This window comes from Pygocentrus nattereri, chromosome 19, assembly GCF_015220715.1.
Source record: "Pygocentrus nattereri isolate fPygNat1 chromosome 19, fPygNat1.pri, whole genome shotgun sequence".
Taxonomy (NCBI): Eukaryota; Metazoa; Chordata; class Actinopteri; order Characiformes; family Serrasalmidae; genus Pygocentrus; species Pygocentrus nattereri.
This window is the reverse complement of record NC_051229.1, coordinates 16,430,867-16,448,550: the sequence shown is the minus strand read 5'-3', so window position 1 is coordinate 16,448,550 and position 17,684 is coordinate 16,430,867. Positions and strand designations below refer to the sequence as shown.

Genomic DNA, 17,684 nt, shown 5'->3' with positions numbered 1-17,684 from the left:
ATACACAATTAGTGTTTATATGTCGCATTTAACATAGTGTGGAAAATAAATCATTAAATGTGACCTGTGCAAAAGTTATGGCAAATAGCATATTTTACGTTTTATTTTTTCCCAATATGTTAAACACAGCCAATAAACAGAAACTGTGTACTGACATTTGTAGAAAATGCCATATTAAACTCTGTTCACTGTAGAAAATGTGTTAACTTATTTTCAGTTAGAAAATCAATAAAACATGTCATTTGACCCCCTGTTCACTTTTGCATACGAATTTTACCACTCAGAGCAAGAAATGGTCCTAAGGTTCAGTGTAGTTTAACTGAACTCCAAAATTACAATGTGCTCCCAATTATGATGAGCAGATGTTATAAGGAGAACTCTTTAATGTCAATAGAACTGTTCATTTATGATTCTTTACACAAGCTCGGTTTCTTATTGACAAAACTGACTCGCAGACTGAGCTTTCTTTCCTGTGGGAGTCTACAGTCAATTCTTTATCATGTGGCAGCCTGAGGCACTCAGAACACAGACGAAGAGACAAATTAGCTGACCAGGTGTCGAGAGGTGAACAGTACGATCTTACAATACAATAATGAAGATGACAAATAATGATGAACCTACATTTAATGATATAATACAATCACATTAACTAAAACCTGCATGTAGGCTATGAAACAGTAAACAACTTAGTCATGAGAATATTCATGAGTTTCTCGTATGACTCATCCACAAAATACATTTCTGCAGGCAGAGAGAGGTGTTTTAGAGCATGAGTCATGTTTTTCAGGTTGATACTTTGTACTTCAACATTGTGAAATATTGTCCAAAACAGCCACCGTGACATAAACTAATACTGTCAGTAGCTTACAACATGTAATCAAGGAAAACACAGAATAAGAAACATGTGACGTATGATGTAAGTGGACAGGGCACATGTACTGTAGTGTAATGAGGCTGGAGTCAGGTGATCTTCTGGGTCACATGAGCAGAGAGGAGGATGCTAAAAGCAGTAAACACATGGAAGAAGCGGATGAGCAGTGTTGTATTAAGTTGGACATGCATTATAGTCATAGATGAGGTCATTGAGTGATGACAGACCCCCACAACAGCCAACAAACTGATGAGAATGCAAATAATGTACCATGAGACAAGAGCAGGTCAGAAGAAAAAATGAATTAATAATAAATTTAGGATTGATTTAGTCCATTAGTGCCTACGGCCGTGTCTTCATCGCACGTTTTAGAAATGAAATAGACTCTGCTGAAACCTCATACATTCTGATGATGGGCCAAGAATTAAATTAAGTGCTAAAATTAGGTCCACAGATGAGTCTTCGCTTCACTATTATAGTTGATTATTATGCTAGTTATCAACTGCTTTTTTAGTTTCCAGAACAAGGCTGTGTCATAGGGGTGTTTACTGACCACACATTGATATATGATCATTTTTCCAATTCTCTTATTATCCTTTAGAATTTAACAGGCTATTTTGATAGTTCCTTTAAGACATATATGTAAATGAGCTCTGTTCTGATTGGTTGCCTTGTATTGTGCCTTACTCAAAAAGGAGCCAGGGATGAAACACTCTTTATAACTTCAGTGAGATAAATGGGTGGAGCTAAACTGCTGTAAGCTAAATAGAGCTGAGCTGTAAATTAGTTTTAGCTACATTCATCGCGAAAACAATTAATTCAAACCAGGCTATTTTACAGCTTATTTTACATGTATGGACTGGGAGTGAACTGTTTGTTTTGAAACTAACACTGTTTACATACCAGATCTATCTCTGTTATTTTTTAAAAAGTGAGATATATCACTTTTCTATATGGACCTGCTAAAAATATCATGTTAACTGAGGTAAACACACCGAAAGCATGGCTTAGCTTGCATTTATACATACAATATGATAAAATACCCACATGTTCAATAAATAATTTGATATTAATAATAATCACAATATATACATTTTCCAGAAATGAAGATTTCTGCCAAGAAACAGAGATTCAAGAAGGCTGTCAATCGACCACCCTTTCATAAACTTTTGTCATATAATTACAAACATTATAAAATATAAGCATTTAATGCAGAAACCTTCATCCTATAAGATTTTTCTTATCAAAATACTATCACAACAATGAAATGCTATTTTCTGGCAGCACCTCTTTTTCCTGTGTTTTGATAGCATCAAACAAATGGTACCCCACATCTAACTCAGCCAAAACATTCATCCATGTTTGGAGTCCAGATTTTGTTTCTTATGGTTTAGAACTGGAGCTATTAAGCTAATGTTGCTAATGTTGCTAACTGGAGCTACTAGGTTAAGTTTCTCCATTTAGCAAACACTAGAACTCAGTAGTCACCCTACTAGCACACATCCCTTCTGTAAAAGCATAGCACCAAAACATCTTTCAATGTGCATCCAGGTCTTCATGAAGGTCACACAGACTTGCCAACATGATGTAGTGCAGGGTTTCTTAACTATTGGGCTGTAAATCACCCTTTGGGTCTGTACTGAGGGGGAGCCAATGTTCCTTAGATGGCCTGTGATGGCACTTTATCATAAAAATCTGAACATTGTCAGAGAAGTCAGAGCTAGAGCTATAAGCATAAAACACATTTCTTTTCCCTTTTCTAAATCTAAATTTTTTAGATGGTTATCAGAATTCTCAGGTTTTCTGTATGCTTTTTTATAACTCACAGTAAGTTAAACTATACTCTAAACCATGTCAACAAGTCTGCACAACTTTAATGACGATCTGGTTTGAGGGGGTTGAAAAAGGTTTTGGTGATATATTATCCTAGAAAAGATTTGGGCTATTTGGGTGACTATTTACTTCTAGTGCTAGCAATGTTCACCCTGCCACTCCAGTTTAAAACTAAAGAAGCAAAATTTGGACTCCAAACCTGTCTCAGAGGAATGATTAAATCTGGATCTCTTGTTCATGCTAATGCCTGGTCTCATCTATCAACATGGTCAGTTATTGATGCAAATAGCATAACAGAGCATTAATACAAAACATAGCTAAATGTAAATGTAGAAGAAAAGAGTGCCTTGTTTATTACTGAATATTTTTCAAATTAATTATTTTGTGATGTATGATTACGATTATGATTCCCCTTAAATGGCCAAGGCCCACCGGTGGGTCCAAAGTTTCATCACACACTTTTATAATCTAAAATCAGCTCAGCTAGTTTGCATGTAGCCACTGAATAATAAACCTTATTATGTCATAAGCCTGGGAAGGGGTTAAACTGCAACATTCAGGTGGATGCACTATCATGTATTTATGCATTTTATGTCCAAGTACGTGGAAATAACAAAACGTTTTGATTGCCATTTTCTCTTTAAAGCTCTCTAAAGCAGTACACACTCATCTTTTTATGCTGACCTCAGCTGTCAGTGAATACAATATTGTGCTATTATCTTTTTTCCATTCATCTCTACATGAATAATGCAGTAAGTACCTTTCTTTTAATGCTGACCCGAGCTGACAGAGTTTGCAACATCATGCTATCATAGCTAATTACTACATACAGGCCAAGCAATGCCTGTCTAGTAGCCTAGTAAAGGATAGCACATCTCTCCGATCTGAATTAGCAGTTTCTATTGCTTGTTTCTCTGTCACTAGTACAAGTCTCCTTGTACCCCATCATTAAACAGTCCTTGCTGTGATATTACAGTGGTTAAGACCTTGCTAATTAGAGAGTGACAGAACAAGTGGAGTGAACAGGGGGGGTGCATGTCCTCAGAGACAGAGGCTACAACCCACAGCCTATTGTACATGCTTATAAACATGATCACACCAACACAACGGGTGCTGAGGGGTGATACAGTAATTGCCTGTTTTCTTTCCAAAGACATACAATGTTCAGGAAACGTCTATTGTTCCTATGGTGGATAGTGCTATAGTCTTTGTGCTGACTTAGCCGGTCGTCCATAGGCCTTTCTGAAACAATGCTCTGCATGAGCTAGAGAAGAAGTGCACAATGGATACGAATTTGCACCACATAGACAAAGCACAGTTATTTCATTAAAAATGGATGACATGTCATTGTGGTTCTCTAAACTAAAGAGCACGGTGCCAAACTGCTTGCCCTGAGGTTTTCGCTGGCATTAGCGGTTCCTCCATAAATGATGAGGAATGCTGTGCTTATTTATGGATCTGTGCTGAAGCTGCACATTTCGCAGTGTAATTCAGTGATGTATTCCCACTGTGTCTATCCAGGCCTCTGCCAGAGGATGGAGACTTAGACGGCCTTACTGACAACAGAACTTGTGAGTAGTTCCAAAATCTAATGTCAATAAGCTACACTTCAAAAAAATCTTGTTTCTTATAAGGTTGCTGCCATGCACATAGTAACCTTTAATTGATATAGAACCTTTACATAATGTGGAGGATGTGTAATTTTGAAATCTTGTGGTCCTGCTTGATTTTTTTTTTTTTTGTGAAATGTAGCTGATCTTATAGGGGATTAGATTGCCCCTTGCTGTTTGCATTAAAAACTTTGGTTAACAGTGAAATGATAGTGCTGCCTATTACAGTTTGTGCAGCCCAACATGCCTAATTATATACAACTTAACTGACAAGTAAATGACATAAAGAGATCTTTATATTAAATTTCTCAAAATGGACTACAAAGTACAATCCTCTTTCCTAAGAAATTGGGATGCTGTGCAAATATAAATAAAAACAAAACGCAATGATGTGCAAATAATTGAAAATAGTGTAAAGACAATAGCCACGGCGCCCGGGGAGCAGTTGGGGGTTAGGTGTCTTGCTCAAGGACACCTCAGTCATGGACTGTCGGCCTTGGGGATCGAACCGGCAACCTTCCGGTCCCAGGGACAGATCCCTAACCTCTAGCCCACGACTGCCCCATTTTTTTGTTTTCTTTCTTTTAAGTGATTCTTTTCTTTTCCGCCTGTCCCTCGTTATCCCTGTGTTTTATAAACCCTGTGTTTGCCCTTTGTTTTTACTGGTCTTTGTTTGAATTGTTGTTTGTTGGATGTGTCTATTGTATTCTCTTGTTGGGTTCTTTGTTTGAGGTTCTGTGGTATTTATAATGTCTAACTATCAATCTGTTCGTGTTGGCTCTATGACCCTGGACCGTCTTGACCATGACCCTGGATTTGCCCATAATGAATCTCCACATATGTGTCTGCCTCCACGCTCCCCGTTACACATATCAAATGTTGAAACAGAGAAATCGTATTGTTTTTTTGAAAAATATATGCCCATTTTTAATTTGATGCCAGCAACCAGTTTCAAAAAAGTTGGGATGGGGGCATGTTTACCACTGTGTTTCATCACCTCTTCTTTTAAAAGCACTCTGTAAGTGTTTGGGAACTGAGGAGACCAACTGCTGTAGTTTTGAAAATTTTCCTGTTCTGGCGTGATATAGTATTTCAGCTGCTCAACAGTTTGGGGTCTCCTTTGTCGCATTTTTCTTTTCATAATTTGACAAAGCTTTTTAATGGATGACAGATCTGGACTGCAGGCAGGCCAGTTTAGCACCCAGACTCTTTTACTCTAGAGCCATGCTGCTGTAATATACATAGAATGTGGTTTGACATTGTCTTGCTGTAATAAGCAAAGCCATCCTTGAAAAAGATGTCATCTGAATGGTGGTATGTTGCTCCAAAGCCTGTATGTATATCATTCAGCATTAATGGTACATTCACAGATGTGCAAGTCACCCATGCCATGTGCACTAAAGCACCCTCATACCATCACATATGCTAGCTTTTGAACTGTGCACTTATAACAAGCCAGATGGTCCCTCTTCTCTTTGGCCTGAATAAAGCGGCATCCATGATTTCCAAAAAGAATTTCAAAAGTTGATTCGTCAGACCACAGGACACTTTTCCACTTCACCTCAGTCCATCTTTGTTTGGACACAAAGAAGGCGGCAGAGTTTCTGGATGCAGTTTATATATATTTATATATATTCTTCTTTGAATGTTAGAGTTTTATCTTGTTTTTTTGGATACACTAAGAAACAGTGTTTTTTGGAAGTGTTCCTGAGCCCAGGCAGTGATTTCCACGACAGAATTGTGCCACCTGAAGGAAAGAAGATCACAGCCATCCACTATTGGGTTTCAGCCTTGTGCCTTAAACACAGAGGTTTCTCCAGACTCTCTGAATCTTTTAATGCTGTTATGTACTGTAGATGATTAAATCCCCAAGTTCTTTGCTATTTTACACTGAGAAACATTATTCTTGAATTGTTGCAATATTCATCTGCATAGTCTTTGACAGAGTAGTGAACCCCTCCCCATCTTTACTTCTGAAAGACTCAGTCTCTCTATGATGCTCTTTTTATACCCAATCGTGTTACTGACCTGTTGCTAATTAACCTAATTAGTAATGAGATTTTTTAGCATTACACAACTTTACCTGTGTTCTTATGTCACTGACCCAACTTTTTTGAAATATACTGCTGGCATCAAATTCAAAATGAGAATATACATACATGTAACCCATCCGTGAAGTGAAACACCACATACACACTAGTGAATGCACACACACACTAGGGGGCAGTGAGCACACCTGCCCTGATAGGTGGACAGTCCTATCCATGGCCCAGGGAGTAGTTGGGGGTTAGGTGTCACTGGAGATTGAACTGGCAACCTTCCAGTCACAGGGCCAATGCTCTAACCTCCAGCCCACAACTGCCCCCGATGTTATAGTCGACAGTTCATGGTGTTACTGCTGCGCCACTGGAGTGCATTTGATATGTTGTCTTTGTCCTGTTTTAAATGAAATATAGGGTTTGAATGATTTGCACCTCACTGAAATCTGTTTTTATTATTATTTTGCACAGCATCCCAACATTTTTGGAAACAGGGTTGTATGTTCTGCTGATGATGTCAGCAGAATAATCTGTTGTTTATCTTATGTTTATACCTACTGTGCTTGTATTGTGTCATAAAATGGCTATTTCACAAAAAAAATCCAGCTCTAAGCAAAGTAAAACCCCCATATCACGGCAAAGAAACTGTAAGAAAGTTTTGCTGGTATGAGTGTTGGTGGGCTATTCTGCTATGGAGCATTGCTTGAACAAACATGACCTGCATTAAAGAGGAAAGAAGGAAACTCTCCCTACAACCTAATCACAAAAGGGAAAACATCTGAAGTATGCAAAAGACATCTAGATGAGCCAGAGGCATATTGGAAACAGGTGGTGTGGACTGATTAAGTGAAAATGGAACACAATTACCAAAGATATGCATGTGTAAAAAAGGAGCAGCATTTGATGAAAAGAACACCTTGCCATATGTTAAGCATATGTTAAGCATAGAGGTGTATCTATTAAGCTTTGTGGTTGTTTGGAAGCAAATGTGATACAGTCAGTAAAGAAGCTGAAGTTGAAAAGAGGCTGACTTCTACAACAGTACAGTGATTCAAAAAAAGCCTCAAAATCCACTATTAACTAATGCAAGAAACACAGTCTGGTTTTGGAATGGCCCTCACAATCCCCTGACTTTAATATCATTGAAAATTTGTGGATAGATCTTAAACATGGTGTGCATGCAAGATGGTTGAAGTCAATGCTTTTTGTATCAGTTAAAAGTACCTGCTAACAAGTCACTTGTTAGATGCTATACTAGCACCACAGTGTAAATTCAGAATGAGAAATCAAAGTAAGAAGTTCCTTCCATGATCCACTGACTGTAGGTCTTAATTGGTATAAGTATTTTGTTTTTACATTTTTAAAATAATTGAAATGTAAACTGTACCCTATTTTATTCTGTTTCAGCTCCTCCTGGCTCCCTGCATGGAGGCCACGGAGGCTCAGCAGCACAAAGGAAGCGCCGGACGCTGGTTGCCCCAGACATCAACCTATCTCTGGACCAGAGTGAAGGGTCCATCCTCTCAGATGACTTCCTGGACACACCCGACGACCTGGACATCAACGTAGATGACATTGATACGCCAGACGAAACTGATTCGCTGGAGTTTATCACCAATGGCAACGAGCTGGAGTGGGAAGGTCAGTGCAAGGTCTAAGGTCATTCTAAAACAGACTCTGTTTTGTCTGACACATATAAACAAGGTCTAAAATAGCAGGTCACAACAGCAACACTGTTGCAACATCCACTACATGCAAAAACAAAAACATAACATGATCACATGGTTACATAGGACCAGTCTCACAAGCCTGAAGCCCATGTAAACAGAGCTGCTCCTGTATAGTGAGCTGGGTCTCTAACCTTTATGGAGGTCACGTGTCATGTGTGGTCATGTCATGTGTGTTTATGTGTATTTACATGTACATGTGTGGAATTAATTCTACAGCAGCTTAAAATGAGGCCCATTACTCCCCTGAGGTGATTTCATATTATGAACAACATGTAAGAATGTATGATCTTGAAAATATGTGTGCTAATAAGAGAGACCACCTGTCATTTATTTATTTACTAGAGAAAACGGCCATTAAGTACAAGATATTCATTTTTCAGCATAAACAGAAAACACACATTTAACAGAAAATTACACAGATGCATCAAGAACTAAACATATTTTTTCAGTGTTTTGTGTGTCCACTCTTTGCCTTTGTTACAACTTCCATTATTTTCAGGAGACTTGCTTTCATTCTGTCAAAGAAATCTGCAGGAATATTTTTCACGCTGCCAAAGTCCTAGAAGTTGGCTGTATTTTCCATTTCTCACAATCCAAGTGTTCTCAAACACATTCAGTGATGTTAAGAACATAAGCAGCTTTTTTGTTTTTCCTTTTCTCAGTAATGGCATCTTGACAGCTACACATTCTTTCAGACCCATAGCATTGTGTTTTCTTCTCTCTCTCATACACACACACGCACACACACACACACACACACACAGACACACACACACATTGTGGTATATGACTTCTTAAATGCTGCACTTTGGTTAATCCTTAGAAGTTACTGTATTTACTACTTACTCGAAGCTCTTTGAAACAAGCAGAGAAATTCTGTTAAAACTGCAGACTCTAGACTTTCATTTAATTCCTCTCAGATAAAACTGCTCATATGCTGGACAAAAAAGCAAAGTAAAACCCCCATATGACTTACATCCTGCAGAAATGTGTAGCTGATACAGGAGCTGTTCTACAGTGTAGCGTTGCTTGCTCAAACATGATTTTGAGGAGTCATCAGAAGGTGAAGAAACAGGTGCACTGGACTGAAACCACAGTAGGGTAAAAACGACACTCCTTGGCCACAATTCTCAAAGGCATGTTTTGGAAAAAAGGAACAGCATTTGATGAAAAGAACACCTTGCCAGCTGTTGAGCATGTACCTGTTATGCTTTGGGATTGTGTGACAGCCATTGGCACAGAAAACACTGTACAGGCAAATGTAAAAATGGATTCCTGCAGATTCTAGATTTGATTCTACATTCTACAAGAGATATTTTATTATGTTTTTTTTTTCATGCTTCATTTGTAAATAGGCCACATTTGTATCAGTGGTATCAATCTCATTTGGACCTTCCTGAGCCCTCACAGAATTTTTGTGCTCACAGCATTATGACGGCTCTTCCACAGATGACACCCCAGTGGCGTGTGCCAAAGGAGGCCCAAGTGAGGGACAAGGGGGTGAGGAGGGAGAGGGGTCAGGACGTCTGTGGAGGACTGTGATCATCGGCGATAAGGAGCACCGGATAGACATGCAGGTCATCAGGCCCTATCTGCGAGTGGTCACTCATGGAGGTCAGTGAAGTCTTCTGGTGGTAGGTAGAATAAAGGAACCAGTGGCTTAACTACACCATATGGACCCCACAGCAAAAGACACTTAATCATCTCCAGTGAATAAAGGAATGACAAGTTATTGCTACATCTCAGTCAAGTTCCTGCAATGTAATCTAGGTTGATGCTTTGAAGTATATTTAGAAGATTTGTAATATATTAAGACTTAGGTTGTATAACATATGAATGAATTAAAGCATGGAAAGTAGTTAGCATAATGTAAACTTCACTAATTACTAGAAATATCAGCTGGTTTTAGAGTGTATAAATCTAGTTATGACAATAAATATATCATATATATAATATAAGTATTTTCTACTCAATATGAGTTTTTTAAACATTTTAGTGCATTTTTGGTGTTGGGTAGAATAAGGGAGCTGTTCACCCTAACATGCTAGCCATCCATAAGATATGTCATACCACCAGAACTGTAAGGGGAGGGATGTATTAGCCCAATAGTTGTTAGGGGCAGCAGATCAGGACCCTGGTCTCTAGTGGTTCCCATGAGTTTAACATGATTATTTTGATGGAAATTTGTCCTTTTCAGTATGGAGTTGTTACTCAGAAATAGAAATCCATTTCATTATCAACTGTAATGAAATTACATATTACTTCTTAGAAAATAATAAAAGTAATTATAAAAATGGAAATCTCCCTACTCATTACTTGTAAGTTACACTTTAAAACCAATACACATCTGTGCTAGCTGAAAGGAGGAATAGTCAATAGTCCTTTCAGTACAGTTCAGTCTGAATAGCCAGCACAGAAAATATCATTTATCCCCTTAAAATGCTAGGCATGCTGAGTCTTATTATTCAGTAATTGCACAGAAAACAATGCAAACTGACTGAGAATAAAACTGTCAAGAATTTGAACAGCAATACAATAAAAACAGTAATTTCATATTATCCCAACACTGGTCCCTCTAGGTTATTGCTACACTATGGGGTCTGAGAGTAGCGCAATTTCAATACTCTGTATGTCCTGTACAATATTGTAGTATTGACAATAAAGCTGACTTAAAGACTTAAAGATCATCCATGGTTTCACTTTAAACTGTATCTAACCTTTAAAATTTACACACACAGTCACAGCTAGTTACCATTAATACCTTCAGCCAGTGTTCATTTCCATAACCTAACCTGCACCTGTCAACAAGGCTAGCAGAGACATGTCTGCCATTCCATATTGCCATCCTTGGGGGGCAAAAATATATCATGAAACAATACATTGCAATTCAAATTATGCCATCTTATGTATTTGTACTGTAAGGACACCATAGGTAGCTGTGAGTGTCAATTTAGGTTGTTTTTTTCTGATGCATGTCAGCACTAAATGGTTGCATGCAGTGTCTGTCCCCAGCAGATCAAATACATTTTTCATATTGAATGTGTTGGCACAGCGATATGGATGTGGTAGTGGCTTAGGGAGGCAGTAAGATGTTTTAAGTTGGTGGTACTACAGCTTTAAGCTGCATATACGTGACATGTCAGTAATTAAATGACATTTTTTTGGACCAAACATTCTGCTATACTGAGGCAAGAGGCAACAATATGTGTAATTGACACATTAAGCTCCTGATACACACCCTGATTTTTCTCCTTTTGGATAAACTTTAGGCAAATGAGCTGAGCAGCAATAAATCAGGTTGCAGGCATGTAGTGTGCTTATCACTTGTGTCAGGCTCCACATTGACTTAACCAGGCTCCACTGATTTAACATTTGAATGCACACTTGAGCAGAAGACAGGGCATTATTACATTATGTCACTTTTTAAAGGTTAAACACAACACTAGGCTCCTTCAGGGCACAGCTCACCTAAAACTCTGCCCATAGTGTAACTCTGGACTCTAAATATGCTTGTGTTTTAGTGACATGCCACTAAAGGGGCCTACAGTTTGCAAGGAAAGCAATTCATCATGCTGTAATGAAAATGCAGCATTTGTTTGAGTCCACACTACTACAGATTCCAGGCAGTCCTAGAATCTGGAGATGCTGCAGGCCCCTCAGCACCCCCATCTTTCTGTGTTATTGATGACTAGCTTCTTCTTTTCATGAAGAATCTAGTCATCAATGAGACCTGTGATTCAACATTGTCATGCTAGGGGTCCAAAAATACATCACGACACAATACATTGCAATTCAAATAATGCCATCTAAAGCATTTGCATTGCTCAGCCACCAAAGGTTGCTGTCATCTTAACCCAGAGTGTAAAGTGGAGTGTAGTGTTACATACCCACAATACTGAGTCTAGTGTTGAGCTCAAGGACACAGGCCAGCAAATTCAGTTATGTTGCCCCCTGGTGACATAAATACACATGACAAGCCATTAGAAAAAAAATCCAATTCAACAAACCAAATAATCTTGCTCTTTTCTACAGGTTATTATGGAGAAGGCCTGAACGCTATCATCGTGTTTGCGGCCTGCTACCTCCCTGACAGCGGCTGCACAGACTACCATTACATCATGGAGAATCTCTTCTTGTAAGACAAACTGGTTCCCAGACATCCACCCAGGCAGTCAGAACACACTTTCTACTGAATACGTACCACTTTTAGCTGCCACATTACAAGTCAGTACAGTGAAGTCAATACAGCCTTCAGTGTAAATTCATTTAGAACACTCACCTGATGTTACACATTAGCATCATAAGTGCTGAATTATCACTTAAGATGATGCCAGCTGGAAGTGAATGACCACTAGGGTTCATTTAACTACAGCGATTTTCTGTGTACAGCTGGTGAAGAGTAGGGTCACTGTTGTTGTGCTGGGTGGTATTTGCAGAAGCCTATTCTCACCATGTAGAGGACAAAAAAAACACCTACTTGTTTTTTTCTTGACTGATTTTAATACCGTACTTTCAAAATATTGACTTTGAATAAAAGAGGTTTGATCAGAAACACAATAAACATCATTTTCATTTATTTTGCTGTCAGGAGACGGTTTTACTAAGAAACATGCTAGATATTAGCTGTTATTCTTTCTAAATCTCTCCCTTTATAATTCCCCTTATTAGCCCCACAATGGGGAAATTTCACCTCCATAATCTAACCCATCCATGCAGTGAAACATTACATACATTACACACACTAGTGAAGACACACACTAGGGGGCAGTGAGCACACTTGCCCAGAGTGGTGGGCAGCCCTAGCCACAATGCCCAGGAAGCCTTGCTCAAGGTTTAGTCATGTACTGTCAGCTCAGGGGAGCAAACCAGCAACCTTCCGGTTGCTAGGCTGGTTCCCTAACCTCCAGCGCATGACTGCCCCAAAGGAAGAGGTCCCATTGAGATTTGAACTCGGTTCACTGGATTCAGTCAAACCATTACACCATGGAACCATTCTTGTTTGGATATGTGGCATTTTCCAATGAAACTCTTCAAACAATTACCTACTTTCTCATGATTTTCACTTGTTTAATCAAAATTATAACTCAAAATTACTGTACTACTACAATGCTAAAATAACCAGTTATTACATATCAAAAAAAGTGTTTCTGAACTCTTGTAAACCATTTTGTGAATTTCGACATAAATGTGGCCATCAGATTTTTTTAAATTTCCCCGCTGTGGGACTAATAAAGGATTATCTTATCTTATCTTATCTTATCTTATCTTATCTTATCTTAAATATGATGAATCTTCATTTAAGTCACTACAGTAGATAAAGAGAACCAAATTAAACAAACAACACAAACAACGATATAGTTTTTCACACATTTATAGAACAAAGTGATCCAATGTTAAATGTCTTTGTTGACAAAAGTATGTGAACCTCTAGAATTATTAGGTTGGTATAGGCAAGAATTAGAGTCAGGAGGTTCAGTCAATTGGATGATGTTCAGGTGTGAGTGTGGTTGACCCTACTAAATTAAACAAACATTAATCTGAATCTTCACCATCAAAGCCTCTTCTTTGTCAGTGCATGCCATGTCTCAATCAACTCAGACCTCAGAAAATCAGTTGCCAGTGCGCGTGAGGCTACCACAGGTTCCAGTACTATTTCTGAAGGGTTTGGACTTCACTGATCCACTGTCAGGCAGATAGAGTACAAATAGAGGAAATTTAACACCACTGTTACCCTTTCCTGGAGAGGTCATCCAACAAAAATGACTCCAAGACTAAAGTGTAGAACATCGTAGATCACAACAAACCCCAATGTGACATCTAAGACTCTGCAGGCATCTCTTACACTGGTTAATGATGGTGTTCATGAGTCCACAATCAGGCAAACATCTAGAATCTACACAGACCTGCATACCTATAGACATTTATTCATTATTTATTATTCTTTACTCTATTCATTGTATTTTTAAATTAGGTTTTCTCTTAAATGCTTGTTAACAGTCTGTTTGCTAGCCTGATCTGTTTAGTATGTTACATGTCATATGTGTGGGCACTCACCAAGACAAAGTCCTTGCATGTATAACACACTTGGCAAAAAATGAAGTGATTCTGATTCTGAAACTTTCGAGCAGCACTGTGAGAAATACATTTAGGATAATAAGTTGATATGTCAAGAAAATAAGAAAATCAGTCATTATTTCATCACACTAAGCCAATATTTTGAGAACATACATCATTATTTGAGATATTAAGTCATAATTTTGATAATTGTCATTCAAAGTCTAAACCGCTGCCAAAAACAGAGAAGGAAACAAATGTTGGCTGCTTTTTTTTCTCTACCTGGCAGGCATTGGCTTCAGCTGTAGTGAACCAGTTCAGTATCTTAAAGGCCTGGCATTACTTGATTTGTTGAATTACTTGAATATTTTGTTTTGTTTTTGTCCTCTTAAATTACAAGAGAAGGAGTCCCACACAGTATTGTAAACATTAATCAGAAAGAAGCTACATTTCTAGAAAGCAAACTTGTTATTTATTTAGTTTCATGTATTTAAAATCATCGTTTCAAAACAATTAGAAGCACCCAGCAAAGAACACACAATGCAGCTGACTAGGATTCTCTAAAACTGAAAATTAAGATTGCTGTATGATTTATTACCAGCACTTTTGGTAAGAATGTATCAAATTATGTTACATTCTTAACAAAAAAAATGCTTCTTCAAGGGTTCTTTAGTAAAGAGGATGGTTCTGTTTAGAACCATGGGTTCTATATAGAACTCCTCTACATAGAATTCATCAGATTGATGGAGAATGTGCTGTATATGATTCTATGTAGAACATATTTGATAAAGTTTCTATATAGCACCAAATAGGTATTGTTATGATGTCCCTTTGAACCCTTTTTGATGCTACATAGAACTACATTTATTCTCCACCAAACTGCAGAACCATTTCACCATGTAATTAATCATTTAGCATGAGAAGATTCTATATAGAACTTATGATTCTAGATATAACCATTCCCTTTACTACACTTTAAGAGTGTAGTATAGTCTGTCTTGCTAGTATAGATGCTAGTATAGATGCTAGTATAAATATACCAGCAACTCATGAGAGCAATGTTTATCTTGCAAATCCAAAAACGTTTGCTGATTTTTTATCTTTTGTGTGCTGAGACAGGCTTTCAAGGAAGACCTGAATGGTGTATTGGTGCTGATGTGTTGGTTTTAGACACATGTGTATATCCCCATGTCTCTTACAGGTATGTCATTAGCAGTTTGGAGTTGCTGGTTGCTGAAGACTACATGATCATCTACCTGAATGGAGCCACCCCCCGCAGGAGAATGCCCGGCATCAGCTGGCTCAAGAGATGCTACCAGATGATCGACAGAAGGTAGTAATATCAATACCTGTGCGCTTTACATTTACACTAGTATGATTTTACTGCTGCATGTTCTACACCACATTGTTTAAAGAAGTATTTAACAAAGGCAGGTGAAAGGATCTATTGTTGCATATCTCAATGTGTGTTAATTATATTGACATGTTATTGTATTTCATTTATTCTTAAGGTTAAGGAAGAATCTCAAATGCCTGATCATTGCGCACCCGTCCTGGTTCATTCGGACTGTTCTGGCCATTTCCCGGCCTTTCATCAGGTACGAAAAAAACAGTGTGCGAGTAATATGATCTGAGTTTCCAGCATTGCTGAGGATGTGTCATTATTTTGACTAGGTAAGCATTGTTACTGACTGTTCCTCTCTGATTGCAGTGTGAAGTTCCTGGATAAGATCCGTTATGTGCAGAGTCTGGAGGAGCTGGCTGAGATTGTCCCCATGGAGCATGTGCAGATTCCAGAGTGTGTGCTGCAGTGAGTACATCCCGCCAGCAAGGGGAGCTGTTTAGACAATAAAAACTTTGAAAGTGGACAGAAACCTTTGCTAGCACCCTTCTGAGGAATTAAGCAAAAGGAGCAACATAACACTATACTGAAATAGTTTACACAGTTTACATAACAACGTTTCTGAAGTCTTAAATGTCCATGACTTGTAGGCTGACTTCTGAGGCTCACTGTAGTTTTTGTTTGTTTGTGCTGTGAATTAAGTTGGCCAGTGTGATTAAAAAGTTTCTTTGCTTATGTTATGCTATATTATTCAATCTGTTTTGTTACCACTTTATTTTGGATAAATTAAACGCAGGTGTTCAAAATACTGACAACCATTTGGTGAAAGTGTGGGTGTTAGGGTTAAGATTAGCATCAGGGATAGGTTTAGCACCATGGTGAGGGTTAGGTTTATGAAAATGTAATAGATATTTAATTAAGTGTTATATAAATGTGTTTTATATATATATATATATATATATATATATATATATATATAGTCTGCCTTGCAATATTTTTTATAGAAACATAGCAAAGTCAGAACTAATTAACTAATAATAAAAAATAAATGTTTTGTATACGAGGTTAGAATTTATATAGTCTATAAGCCTCATATTTTAACTTTTGTTCCCTATATTTTAAGATAAAAAATGTTTTAAAAGTTTACAGAACTTTTTATTACAGCACAGTTATTTTCAGTGTATTTTATTTTACATTGTGAAGCAGTTTGAGCTGCATTTCATGTATCATAAATGCATCATTATTATTAGTTTTTGTAGTAATTACAAAAATGGTGATGGATAATAATTTTGTTTCTTGTGTCCAGAGAGAAATATATTGAGGTAAAAAAAATAACAAATAATTAAAAAATTGGTCGCTTTTCTTACTGTCTATAAGACATAAAGACTGATTCAAATTGAAATTCTGTTAAGGCAATAGATTGGGTTGATTAAGAGTTTGCAAACTTTTGTTTGTGAATTTAACACATTTAACATTTAACAAATAAAAGATTTAATACATACAATGAAAAATACATGGGCTCATCACTGGCTTCTAAAGGAGCAGTGATTAAATGACTTAAGGGCCATAATGCCAATGATATCGATGCTTACTTGTCCAGATAAGTTTTAATTCAATGTTTAAGTGTTTCACTATTACACTGTCACTTTCTTTTAAATTATATATTGTACATGTGCATAATACTTGCCATTTCACCTAGAGAAATCCATGTCTAAATGAATCTGAATGACCTCTGTCTTAGAAAGCCACAGAGCAATGTTGTAAAGGCATGTTGGTGCAGGTGTCAGGTTTCAGTCAGCACAATGCTGCAGTGTTGAGGGGAGCTGAGGCCAGCCTGTATTGGTATGATAACTGAGCACATCTCTGTTTTCCTTAGGTACGATGAGGCGCGCCTCAAGACCCAGACAGAAAGGTAAAACTGCAGGGGTTTATGGGTCAGCAAACTGTCAAGTGCTGCTCAAGTATCCACTGGCCTTTACGAGAGGCCATGAACCCTCCACGCCCAGCTCACTACTCAAACACAAGCACACAAATTCAGCCTTTTTGTTTGGAGGTTTGCAGCACTGCACAAAGCAGAAGACCAACATTTTACCTAAGAATTTTACCTAAGAAAGTATTTCATTTCCTCTTTTTTACTGTGTGCTTCCACAGTAAGACATAGCGCAGAAGTTCCCTCTTACAGACTTCCATATGGCATAAAATAAG

The 17,684-nt window shown here is 37.8% G+C and overlaps 1 protein-coding gene and 1 long non-coding RNA gene across 3 annotated transcripts in view; one reads left to right on the top strand and one right to left on the bottom strand.

Annotated features, from left to right (window-relative positions):
• The window catches only part of atcayb (ATCAY kinesin light chain interacting caytaxin b), a 31,886-nt gene that overhangs the window by 7,354 nt on the left and 6,848 nt on the right, over positions 1–17,684 (top strand). For both annotated transcript variants that reach the window (XM_017697155.2, XM_037547746.1), the window contains 8 exons: positions 4,226–4,275; positions 7,761–7,994; positions 9,533–9,697; positions 12,116–12,218; positions 15,339–15,470; positions 15,649–15,735; positions 15,849–15,947; positions 17,356–17,391. In XM_017697155.2, coding sequence (XP_017552644.1) covers positions 4,226–4,275; positions 7,761–7,994; positions 9,533–9,697; positions 12,116–12,218; positions 15,339–15,470; positions 15,649–15,735; positions 15,849–15,947; positions 17,356–17,391 — 906 coding nt within the window. The remainder of the gene's footprint in view (positions 1–4,225; positions 4,276–7,760; positions 7,995–9,532; positions 9,698–12,115; positions 12,219–15,338; positions 15,471–15,648; positions 15,736–15,848; positions 15,948–17,355; positions 17,392–17,684) is intronic.
• Positions 9,635–17,684, bottom strand: part of LOC108427185 — a 29,451-nt gene continuing 21,401 nt past the window's right edge. The window contains exons 3-4 of the long non-coding RNA XR_001857834.2: positions 11,971–12,034; positions 9,635–9,711 (exon numbers count right to left, since the gene is read on the bottom strand). This is a non-coding gene — a long non-coding RNA (uncharacterized LOC108427185). The remainder of the gene's footprint in view (positions 9,712–11,970; positions 12,035–17,684) is intronic.